The 12,053-nt window shown below is 43.5% G+C and overlaps 1 protein-coding gene across 3 annotated transcripts in view; it reads left to right on the top strand.

The window, feature by feature from the left end:
- The window catches only part of SLC22A16 (solute carrier family 22 member 16), a 46,389-nt gene extending 38,498 nt beyond the window's left edge, over positions 1 to 7,891 (top strand). For all 3 annotated transcript variants that reach the window (XM_021091125.2, XM_003121349.6, XM_084962912.1), the window contains one exon: positions 7,520 to 7,891. In XM_021091125.2, the coding sequence (XP_020946784.1) occupies positions 7,520 to 7,642 (123 nt within the window). In that variant the 3' untranslated portion in view covers positions 7,643 to 7,891. The remainder of the gene's footprint in view (positions 1 to 7,519) is intronic.
- Positions 7,892 to 12,053: the final 4,162 nt, after the last annotated feature.

The raw sequence follows: 12,053 nt of genomic DNA, 5'->3' as shown, positions 1-12,053 counted from the left end.
TTACAACTTCACTGTGTCCCAGACTCAGATAGTTAGTGACTTATGTTCCCTCTTCTGTCTCCACTCTGGGGTAGGAGCCTGTGTCCTCTAGCATGACACTTTCGCATCATGCTCCTAATTCCCCCTCTCCTCCCAAGCCATGACACGGGATCCTCACCTTCTCTCTCAAAATCGCCCAACTTGCCTGCTTCCCGGTTCAGCTCCTCCTTCACAATCCGTCTCCGCCCTGCACCTCCCCCCCCCACCCCATCAGAATAGTTTTCGGAACCACAGCTCCCATGCATCTGCCCCTCACCTTCAGAATAAAACCCAAACTCTGCCTGATACTCACACCCTCTCCAGGTGGACCCTGGACCATCTTCCCTATTTGGTTTCGGTTCCTCACAGACTTTTTCCTCCTCTCTACGCCCATCCTGTTCTCATTCATTACCCCTCCTCTGCCTGAACACCCCCTGGGTAGAGTGCTTCTTTCCCACCTCTCCCCATCAAATTTCCATGTATCTGTTTTTTTTTTTTTTTTTTTTTAATAAGAAAATGGGACTAGTTTTACACAGTCATTTTGTAGCCATGAAAGTGATGTTAAAACCAGGAAAACAGATAAGGCTCCTTGACTAGAGCAAGACCTCCTCCTGTGGAGAACAGAGGGGGAGGCTTCTGGGATGCAAGCAGTATTTTGTTATGAGTGAACAAGAAAGACCATGATGTGTGTGCTTTATCATTATTTCTTAAACTATGCATTTGTTTTATGCATTTTATTTTATTTATTTATTTTTTGTCTTTTTGGAACCACACCCACAGCATAGGAAATTCCCACACTAGGGGTTGAACCGGAGCTGCAGCTGCCAGCCTACACCACAGCCACAGCAACGCCAGATCCTTTAGCCCACTGAGTGAGCCAGGGATCGAACCTGCATCCTCATTGATGCTAGCTGGATTCTTAACCTGCTGAGCCACAATGGGAACTCCTGTTTTATGCACTTTATTTATTTATTTATTTATTTATTTATTTGTCTTTTTGTCTTTTGTTGTTGTTGTTGTTGTTGCTATTTCTTGGGCCGCTCCCGCGGCATATGGAGGTTCCCAGGCTAGGGGTTGAATCGGAGCTGTAGCCACCAGCCTACGCCAGAGCCACAGCAACGCGGGATCCGAGCCGCGTCTGCAACCTACACCACAGCTCAGGGCAATGCCGGATCCTTAACCCACTGAGCAAGGGCAGGGACCGAACCCGCAACCTCATGGGTCCTAGTCGGATTCGTTAACCACTGCGCCACGACGGGAACTCCCTATTTTTTTTTTTGTTTGTTTGTTTGTTTTGTCTTTTTGCCATTTCTTGGGCCGCTCCCGTGGCATATGGAGGTTCCCAGGCTAGGGGTCTAATCAGAGCTGTAGCCGCCAGCCTACGCCAGAGCCACAACAACTCGGGATCCGAGCCACATCTGCAACCTACACCACAGCTCACAGCAGCGCCAGATCCTTAACCCACTGAGCAAGGGCAGGGATCGAACCTGCAACCTCATGGTTCCTAGTCGGATTCGTTAACCACTGTGCCACAACGGGAACTCCCCTGTTTTATGCACTTTAAAGAAATTATATTTTATAGTAGGTAGATAGACAGATACAGCATTTTTTTCTTTTCATTTTAAGAGGTAAACCAAGAACCATTAGGACTCAGGCTGCTTCAGAAGCTCTAACTCCATCTGGGTCAGAGCCTTGAAGGGCACCCAGAAACATAAGATGCATTAAGGCAGTGATTTCTTCCCAGCACCTCTGTGAAGTCCCTTTCACGGGGTCTTCCCAAGCTTTGTGGAGAGCGATGGCCCTGCCAGGATCTTCTGGAGGAGGCTGTTCTGGAGCTTAATGGCTATGACTTATGTAGCTGGGGAAATGAGACCAGAACTGGACACACTTGCCTCATTCTGTACTGCTCTGCTACACAACTCGTGGAGGCCAAATGTTCTAGGGGTTTAGATGAGGCAGCCCCCAGGAATCTTTTAAGACTCAGAGCAGCCCCCACTTCTTCAAGAAGGCCACCGAGATCCAGTGACCTTTCCTCTCCCTTTCCCAGGTCTGCGTGTCTTTTTACAGGTACCCTTTCCACAGCCCAGCGTCACAGTCTGGCTGTGCTATTTGCATGCATACCTTTGTCCCCCAGTTAAACCATTCCACTCTTGTTGGATAGGGCATTTTGTATATCCCACAACTGGGTCCAGCAAAGCCTTTCTCTCCCCTTGTGTGCCATTCATAATTATAATTCACTTAATATTTTAAATCAAATAGATTGGCTTTTAAAATTTAGCTTTGCCCTAAACAACAACAGTGAAGCCATGGGTGTTATTCTAGTTATATGTTTTTCTAAAATACACTGACAAAATCCTACAATAAAATAAGTTGAGACAACCTAAAAAAAGTCATCTTGCACACACAGGTGGTATGTGCCTGCATTTTCTTTGAGAGTTGTTGGCTTAGCATGGGTCTCATTCATGTCCCAGGAACAGGCCCTCAGGCAAGTTCACTTAATTGGGGGCAGGGTTGGGCCTGGTCTGCACAAGAAGGGGTTTTGGAGCATCCTCCAGTCTTCTTAGGACATGGACTTTTCCAGAAGCATCTTCTTTGTGCCAGCACTTTATGTTCCTCATTAAATAACTAAAAGATAAAAATGGAAAAGATGCTTTTAAAAATAAGCTAAGACACCCAGAAGATATATCAATCTCTAAAGGCAAACTGCTATTAAAAACCACTAAAACCAAATAAAGATTTTTTTTTTTTTAAAAAGGACATCCATAAGCATCCATTATGGACTATGGAGGTGAGAGGGATTTTTTTGTGTGTGTCTTTTTTTTTCTTTTTGTAGGGCCGCACCCGCGTCATATGGAGGTTCCCAGGCTTGGGGTAGAATTGGAGCTACAGCTGCTGGCCTATGCCACAGCCACAGCAACACCAGATCCAACCCGTGTCTGCAACCTATACCACAGCTCATGGCAACGCTGGATCCTTAACCTACTGAGCAAGGCCAGGGATCAAACCCACAACCTCTTGGTTCCTAGTTGGATTCCTTTCCACTGCACCAAGATGGGAACTCCTTAAGAGGGATTTTTAATTTTACTTAAACAGGTATTTAAATAGTGCTTGTTATGTGATAGGCCCTATTTTAAGTACTTTACAAAAAGGCGTCTTCATAGAATGCAGGTACTGTTTTTGCTGTCCCCAGTGCATAGATGTAGAGACTAATGTCCAGAGAGTAATTATTAGTCCAGGGTCACACACCTTAAAACTGACAGAGCTTGGGTTCAAACCCAAATACCGTGCCTTTGGAATAGGTTAAACAAACAAAAAACAAACAGTCCTGAAGGGGATGCAGAGAAATAAAGCCCTCCTCCTCCCTGACCCTGGACCCCTTCTCCAGGACAGCCTCTCTGTCAGCGGGGTCAGTGTATGTTTGTAAAAATATTCTGCGAATGAGCTTCATTTGGATGCACCAGATGTTGCCTGTTACTTTTAATGAGTAAAAATATGTTATTAAATTTCTCATTAAGCTTTTTTATAGATGTCAAACTGCCTAGAAAGCCAGTGTTTTCATTTTGAGGAATAGAAACACTAATCTAGAAGATATGTTTATATTTTCTCTTTTAAAAAGAAGTAAATGAAAATCACTCATTCTGATGCTTTTATTATCAAACATTTATTTTTAGGAATCTAAGAAAAAAGGGGACATCTAATTCATACTGTCTTTGTATTCGTGAACTGATTTGGCCCAGGTTGAGTGTTGACTTTGAACTCACCTCCTTGCTAGGTGATAAGGAGCAGAGATGAAAGAAACAGCATTTGTCCTGAGAGATGTCCAATCTGGGAGGGAAGGCAGAGACCCGAGGGAAGAGGGCTGTAGTAGGGAAATTCTGGGGTTCAGGGGTTATAGGAGAGGGCTACCAACCCAGACTAGTGCCAGAGGGGAGGTTTCCTGGAGGAGGGGGCCTTTGATCTGTGTCCGGAGAGGCCAGTGAGAGTCAGCCAGGTGGAGAAGGAGAGAAGGGAATTCCATGCAGAGGGAGCAGAAAGGCAAAAACTTAGTGGAGAAAAGAAACATGGCCAGTTTGAGTTTGGGTGCAAGCATTATTGCGAACACTCAGGGTGGGTGGTGGGAATCAGAAGATGAGATCAGAACAGAACATTCAGACTAAATGTGGGTTTGGAGAGGGACAGGATGGAAGAGTTGTAACCCCAGGACCTGTGCCCAGTTGGGTATGGTGGAGCGGGGGGCCAGCTGAAGGGATGGAAGGGTTGTTCTCCAGGCTGGAGGGAGCCCAGGAGGAAGACCAAGGTTGAGGTGGGGAAGGACAGTGCACTTGAATTGTGTGTGATGAGTGTGAAGTGCCTGCCTGCTGGCTGGTAAGGCGTCCAGGAGGCAGGTGCCTTTACAGGCCTGGGAGCTCAGGGAGGCAGCTCCCACGGGAGGTGCAGATTTGGAAGTCAACTTCTGAAGAAGTGAGGGAGACTGGAAAGTAGAACCCTGGGGATGGTGGCACTTGAAGTCTGATGGGAAGAGGGGTCCAGGGTGGAGACCAAGGCATAGCAGCCGGGGAGGTGACCAGGACCCCAAAGAAGGAGGGGAAGGTGAGGAAGGTAGGACGGGACAGTGGCAAAGAAGGAGCAGAACAGGAAAACGTCCATCCTGTTTGGCAGCTGCGAATATGGGGCCTGGGAAGAGCAGCTTCTGTGGGAGGTGGGAGTGGGCCATGCTGCAGGGGGCAGGATGGAAGGAGAAGCAGTGACGCCATGGGAGAGGATGGGCTGGGGGCTGGAGTGGGTGTGGGCTGAGGCAGAGGGCCTCTTTTGCTTATTTCAAAAGATATGAGTAGGTGTTCCTGTCGTGGCGCAGTGGTTAACAAATCCGACTAGGAACCATGAGGTTGAGGGTTCGATCCTTGGCCTTGCTCAGTGGGTTAAGGATCCGGCGTTGCCCTGAGCTGTGGTGTAGGTCACAGTCATGGCTCGGATCCCAAGTTGCTGTGGCTATGGTGTAGGCCGACGGCTGCAGCTCCAATTAGACCCCTAGCCTGGGGACCTCTATATGCCTCGGGAGCCCTAGAAAAAGGCAAAAAGACAAAAAAAAAAAAAAAAAAAAAAAAAGACATGAGTAGCATTTATTGTTTTAAGTGCCTTAAATGTGTCCTTTGACTTAGTCCTTTCAGGGCAGGTACTATTATTATTTCCATTTTACAAATAAGGAAGCTGAGGAGCAGAAAAGTTAAGTTGCTTGCCCAAGGCCACATGGGTGGCAAGTCCAAGTTCTGGGCAGAGTGGGTACCAAGATTATCAGAGGCTCAAAACTTTTATTTTTTTAAGGGGAGGGAAAAGATCAAAACTTTGTGAGAAAGGGGGAGGTCTGTTGATGGAGGAAGACACTCCCCAGCCCCTCCACCTCCCACCCACAGGAGGTGGTGAGAGGTGACGAAGGCTCCTCTTGGCCAGGGGGAGGGAGAGGTGGGGTGGAGGAGGTTGTTGTGTTTTGTTTTTTTTTTTGTCTTTTTGCCATTTCTTGGGCCGCTCCCACGGCATATGGAGGTTCCCAGACTAGGGGTCCAATTGGAGCTGTAGCCACCGGCCTACAACACAGCCACAGCCACAGCAACACGGGATCCAAGCCGCATCTGCGACCTACACCACAGCTCATGGCAATGCCAGATCCTTAACCCACTGAGCGAGGCCAGGGATCGAACCCGCAACCTTATGGTTCTTAGTCAGATTCGCTAACCACTGAGCCACGACGGGAACTCCGCTGGGATGTTTGTGGAGGGGTTGGGGGCGCTGGCCGGGATGGCGGGAGATCAGACCTTCTGCTTAGAGTGAGAGGGAGGATGGAGGACTCTGAGTTTGTTCAGTGCCTGCCTAGTGTTGCTAAAGAGAATAGTCAGTTAAAAAAAAGACAGTCCAGTCCTGTCTTGGATCCTCCATTTGATTCTTCTTCTTGTTTAGACTTACTGTTTTTCAGACCCTGACAGGCTCTTCTGGGGTTTCAACGTCCTTTGCAATGTCACCTTTAAATTCTTCTGCTGTTTTAAGGCTTACTTTGTATTTCTAAGTAATTTCTAATTACTTGCCATATTTCTAAGAAGTAAGTCATCAGTGTCTGCAAAACAAAGAAAAGAGCTGTCTTCCCAGGTCACCCCTTTTATTGATGTGGCATCATGTCACATCACAGTTGCAATGTGTCTCAGAGGCTGTAGAAGCACCAAGGATACAGATATATGAGAAAAACCTTGCTTTAATCTATTTTTAGGGGCTTTTCCCAGGCAGTACTTTTTGCTGAAGGAGTTTATCTCTAAGGACAAAATTTTTACAGACCATGTAGAGATTTAGTTCTAAAGTCTATTGAAAATCTTTGTAATGATCAACAGAGAAAAGATATGCAGACTTTACTTTTTAACGTGATTTGCATTTTTAAAAGCAAACATCATGGTGCTAGTCTGAAGATTGCCTTTTATGTTTCAAAACCTGGAAAGTAAAGAAATTCTGAATATTGATAGGAAATCACTTGGAAACCTCCCCCCCCCCCAAGTAGCAGTTAGTTTCCATTGCCTCTGTTTTGTTTCCCCCTAAATTCTATAGATTTTGGTTCATTGAAGCAGTCATTCCTGCATGGGGGTATTCAGCCATTCATTCCCCACCATTTATCGAATACTGATAGCATGTTGATAATTGAGGCAGGGGCAAGGTTGGCTAAGACAGTCTCTGACCCTCAAGTCCACTTCCAAGGCTCTTAGTTTCCCCACAAGACTCTGGAGTCTGGGAATACAGGAGGACAGGGATTTTTTTTTTTCTCTGTGTACCTCCTAGAACAGTGCTTACTTGTGTAATAATGTGAGAGGTAACTGGTATTTATTGAGTAAGTGCTCCTCAGTGGTTAATAAATGATCAGATTAAGCCTAGTCAGTGATGGTGGATAATGTGAGAAAAAGAATATGTGTGTGTGTGTGTGTGTGTGTGTGTGTGTGTGTGTGTGTGTGTGTGACTGAGTCACCTTGCTGTACAGCAGAAATTGACAGAACAATTTTTGTAAATCAACCATAATTTTAAAAAATCTTAGGAGTTCCCGTTGTGGCTCAGCAGAAATGAATCTGACTAGTATCCATGAGGATGCAGGTTCCATCCTTGGCCTCACTCAGTGGGTTAAGGATCCGGTGTTGCCATGAGCTGTGGTGTAGGTCACAGATGCTGTTTGGATCCCACGTTGCTGTGGCTGTGGTGTATGTAGGCCAGAGGCTACAACTTGATTCGTCCCCTAGCCTGGGAACTTCCATACACCGAGGGTGTGGCCCTAAAAAAGACCAAAAAAAAAAAAAAAAATCTTAAAAAAACCCAGCCCAGCATAAGTAACCCAAAAGGTCTCACTGAAGAATAAAAATGAAAATTATGTCCAGTTCCATTCTATTGCCCTCTGAAAAAGGTTCAGAAATGATTATTCTCCGAAGGGTACATTTCTTTCTCAATGTGTCATTTATTATTTTTTTTTAATTCCTTCTAGTTGCTTGTTGGAACTTTTGCCTTCATGAGTGGAATACTAACATTCATGCTTCCAGAAACCCTCCGGAAGCCTCTGGCAACTACTTGGAAAGAGACTGAAAAACAGAGCAGTTCAGACAAATGAAGTCCCACAACCAAAAATACGGCATTGAAAAATATCGAAGTGATTAACTCTGGGCGTTCTGGTCTTAAGAAATAACCATGGCTGGTGTGCTGTCTAGCACGTGAAATATTAATGCCTTTGTATTAGAGGAACATTATTCTCATCTCCTGCATGTCGTGTATATGTGTCTTTTTTTAAATTTTGTAAAAGGGTTTTGAAAAAATTGTTTTGTAAAAGTAGAAGAAATAAAAAACAAGATGAGAATTCTCATTTTTTACATTGCTTTCTTATTGTCACAACATATTTTTCCCTGTTTGTTCTTCTGTGTTTGACTCTTGCAGGCCTGAGGGACAGCTGCACACCCACTTCAGTGCCAGGACCCCCTTCTCCTAACACCGGGACTTTTGACTGGGAAGAGGGGGCATGTGAGAGTGTGTTTCTTTTGACAAAGCCACTTAAAGATTCTGTTTCTGACATTCCTTCCCCATTAGGAGAAATACAGCTCTAATTCAGGTCTTATAGAGAAATGCCCCTACGGAGTTCCCACCTTGGCACAGTGGGTTTAAGTATCCAACTGCAGCAGCTCAGTTTGCTGCGGAGGTGTGCGTTTGGATCCCTAGCCCTGGTGCAGTAGGTTAAAGGAGCTATTGCTGCAGCTGTGGCTCAGATGCAGTCCCTGGCCTGGGAACTTCCATGTGCTGCAGGTGGGGGCATAAAATAAAACAAAAAAACAACCAAAAAAGTCTGTCTAACCATAAGAACTATAGCTACCAAAAAAAGATATCTTGCTTTCCAGCATGCCGAGGGCTTGAATGTGTAGACCAATGGCTTGTGTTTGTAAGGGACATATATCTGCTAGGGGTCAGGAGTGAGTTTTCTAGCCTGATATTCTTTTTTTTTTGGTCTTTTTTTAGGGCCACACTCAATGGCATGTGGAGGTTCCCAGGCTAGGGGTCATATCCAAGCTACAGCTGCTGGCCACAGCCACAGCCACAGCAACGCCAAATCCAAGCTGCGTCTTTGACCTACACCACGGCTCACGGAAGTGCCAGATTGTTAATCCACTGAGCAAGGCCAGGGATCGAACCCCCAACCTCATGGTTCCTAGTCGGATTCATTTCCGCTGTGCCATGATGGGAAGTCTAGTCTGATATTCTTATTTTTCATAAATGTGAAATTCTCTCTATAAGCCTCCTTGCCAGTACACAGAAGCTATGGGTGTTTTAGTGTACTGTACTGCAAACTTAAAATTTGCAGATCATCTAAGAAATTGATGTCTGGGTCTGCTCACAATGTAGATAGATAGATAGATAGATAGATAGATAGATAGATAGATAGATAGATAGATATAAATTCAAAGTATTCTTGCCTTTTAAAAAATAATTTTTAGAAAGATTTTACTTTTCTTAAGTAATAAATTTTGTTTCCTCAGCTTTACTTTTGCTCTGGAAATTTAGCTGTTGGATATGTCTTATGCCCAGTATATTAGAATCGATGATGCATTAGTGTTCTCTGCAGAGGCAAGTGAAAGAAAGATTAAGATAGTTATAGAGATACTGGAGTTGAAAAAGCATTGCTATGGTGAAAAAAGGGGATTTGACCTGAATTATTTAGACTTTTTTATATTAATTCAGTTCCCTGGCTAATTGCTCAATTCCACTTGGCCTTTCCACTTGTAAAATAAAAAATAAAACCAAAAACCTTTCTCCTTTTGTAAAAACAAAATAGAAGAATATGAGAGAAAAGGAGGAAGACATTTCTCTATCCCTTTTCTCATCTCTTATTTTGTCTCTTTTTCTTTAATCCTTCAAACTCAGCCTATTTTTTTTTTTTTTTTTGGTGGTCATTTAGATTTTTCATCTTAGTTAATATTTGAAATTTTCTTGGCTTTCTTTTTATGTTCTGGATTAGTTTGCTAGGCAAAATACCACAGACTGGGGGGCTTAAACTATGGAAACTTATTTCTCACAGGTCTGGAGCCTGAAAGTCCAAGGTCAAGGCAGGTATCACTCTGAGGCCTCTTCTCTTGTAGGCAGCTACCATCTTGCTTTGTACTCAGGCTGGGAGAGAGCATGAGGATTCTGTTGTTTCTTCTTATAAGGGCACTAACCCCATCACACAGGCCCCAATCCTTATCATCTCAACAAATTCTACAAATATTCAATCCATAATATGCATCGTGTGTGTGTGTGTGTGTGTGTGTGTGTGTGTGTGTGTGTGTGTATGCGTGTAAATGACCACATCCAAGGCTTATGGAATTCCCCAGGTCAGGGACTGAATCCAAGCTGTAGTTGCAGTGTTACAGCTGCAGCAATGCCAGATCTTTTAACCCACTAGTGCCAGGCTGGGGTCAAACTTGCGCCTCCACAGTGACCCAAGCTACTACAGTTGGATTCTTAACGCACTGTGCCATAGCAGGAACTCTATGTGTGGTTAGTTTTCTACCACCAACGGTCTAGGCAGCAGAACAGAAACCTCTGAGATATTTCCAACAAGGGGGACTTTAATATAGGGAATTAGTTACAAAGTGTGGGACGGATTGGTGGAATAAAATAGAGAAGAAGTTACCTGGAGATTAGGAAGCCACTGCCATCACTGGGCTGGAAGCCCAAGCCTGCCCTTCCTACTTCTACAACCAATGTGGAAATTACATTTCTGCTGCTGACCAGAAGCCCAGGATGCTACTGAAACTACTGGCCGTGATTTCAGCTTGAACTGAGCTGAGTTTTTAGATTAATTTAGGGAAAAATTACCTTATTTCTGGTATTGAGTCTTCTAACCATTAATGTGAGTTTTCTCTCCATTTACTTGGGTTGACTTTAATACCTTTCAATGAAGTATAATTTTCTCCATGAATTATGCACATTTCTTGTTAGTATTTATTCCTAGGCATATATTTTTATTATAATTAGAAATGTTGTTTCTAATATATTTTCTACTGTTTCTTGCTGGCATAAAGGAAGGTGATGGATTTTTGTATATCACTCTTATATCCAGCAGCCCTGATAAAAAGTGTTTTTAACTCAAAAGGAAAAAATAAACACTTTATTGGGAGAAAAAATGGGCTTTACAGCATAACAACTCACAAATATAAGTCCTACAGTCACCAAATGTACTTTGTTCCTCTAGCATCTTAGTGTTTACAACTTTCTGATTTTATACTTGAAAAAGACTGTTGTAGTGTATATCTAATAGTTGGAAACTAGTCATACATAGACACTAATCTGTCTCTGGTTGTAAACATTTCAAGGAATATTTTACCTCAGCATTGGAAAACTCGGTGAACAACCCATGTATAGGTAGGTAAACTTCAGGCAGGTGACCTTACTATCAGTTCTCTTTAACTGTAGTCCATGCGTCAACTTGATTTTAACAGGCAATGAAGTGTTAAAAGCAGTGGAGGCATAGGGATTAAAAAAGAAAAAAAAAAAAAAAAAGGCTGGCTATAAGCCTTCTCATTTGGGCAAATCGACTTCTCTTTTAATATATATTTTTTAATTTATTATTGTTGATTTACAATGTTGTGTCAATTTCTGCTGTACAGCAAAGTGACCCAGTTACACACACACACACACACACACACACACACACACACACACACACACATATATATTACAGTAAATATTTGATAAGAGTAGTGGAAAGGAGATAGGTCAGCCCCTTAAAACTGAGTACTCAATTGAATACATTCAGAGTAAATTTTTAATATGACCTTACACCAAACAATATAGCTTTTAAGAGAGATTGGGGGCAGGGAGAGAAGAACAGATCCAGCTTTGGAGAGGTGTGAAGTTTATACACTTTTAAAAGCCCGAAAATATTTACTGACCGTTATGCTCAATACAAAGAGTTCATTCTATAAAATGTCATTATGCAAAGGAGGTAGTTAACACCTTCTTATGGATGGTGAAAAGGGGTGTTTTCTTACTTAAGGTTGTGAATGCAGACTGTGAAGCCAGTCTACGGTGGCTTCCCCAACAGAGTGTCTGGGAGTTGTGGATGTTCATGTTTTATCTGAATATGTCACCAGTCAGCAATGGCTGTTCATTTTATCTCTGAAGTCCACACTGCACCTGTATTTACTGACAACTCCTAATTCCCTAAGTGACTTCACTTCCCTCATTTATTTATTCCCTGCCTCTCTGGACCCACCTACCCCATCAGGGACCAAACTTTAGAGATTCTCTTGAATATTCCAACAAGTAAGTCTTGAAAGTCTTATTTTACAAGGAAGAAAGGATTCAGTTATAGACACTCTCCTACCTCTGTGTCCCGAGTTAGAGCTAAACCAATGTATCAGAGACTTGAATGTCCCTGAACACACCCCTTCCCTGTTTCGCTGCCCCAACCTGTAGCCATGCATGGCTGAATCCCTGGTCCCATGACCTTACTTTCTCAATAGCCTCTGAAGAATTCAAGTTCCATTGGCTTG

This window comes from Sus scrofa, chromosome 1 (genome assembly GCF_054392235.1).
Source record: "Sus scrofa isolate SSC_HxYL_T2T_F1_AM1 chromosome 1, Sscrofa_HxYL_maternal_Yorkshire_Landrace_v2.0, whole genome shotgun sequence".
Lineage (NCBI taxonomy): Eukaryota > Metazoa > Chordata > Mammalia > Artiodactyla > Suidae > Sus > Sus scrofa.
The sequence above is the reverse complement of the archived record's forward strand: the minus strand, read 5'-3'. Positions and strand labels throughout refer to the sequence as shown.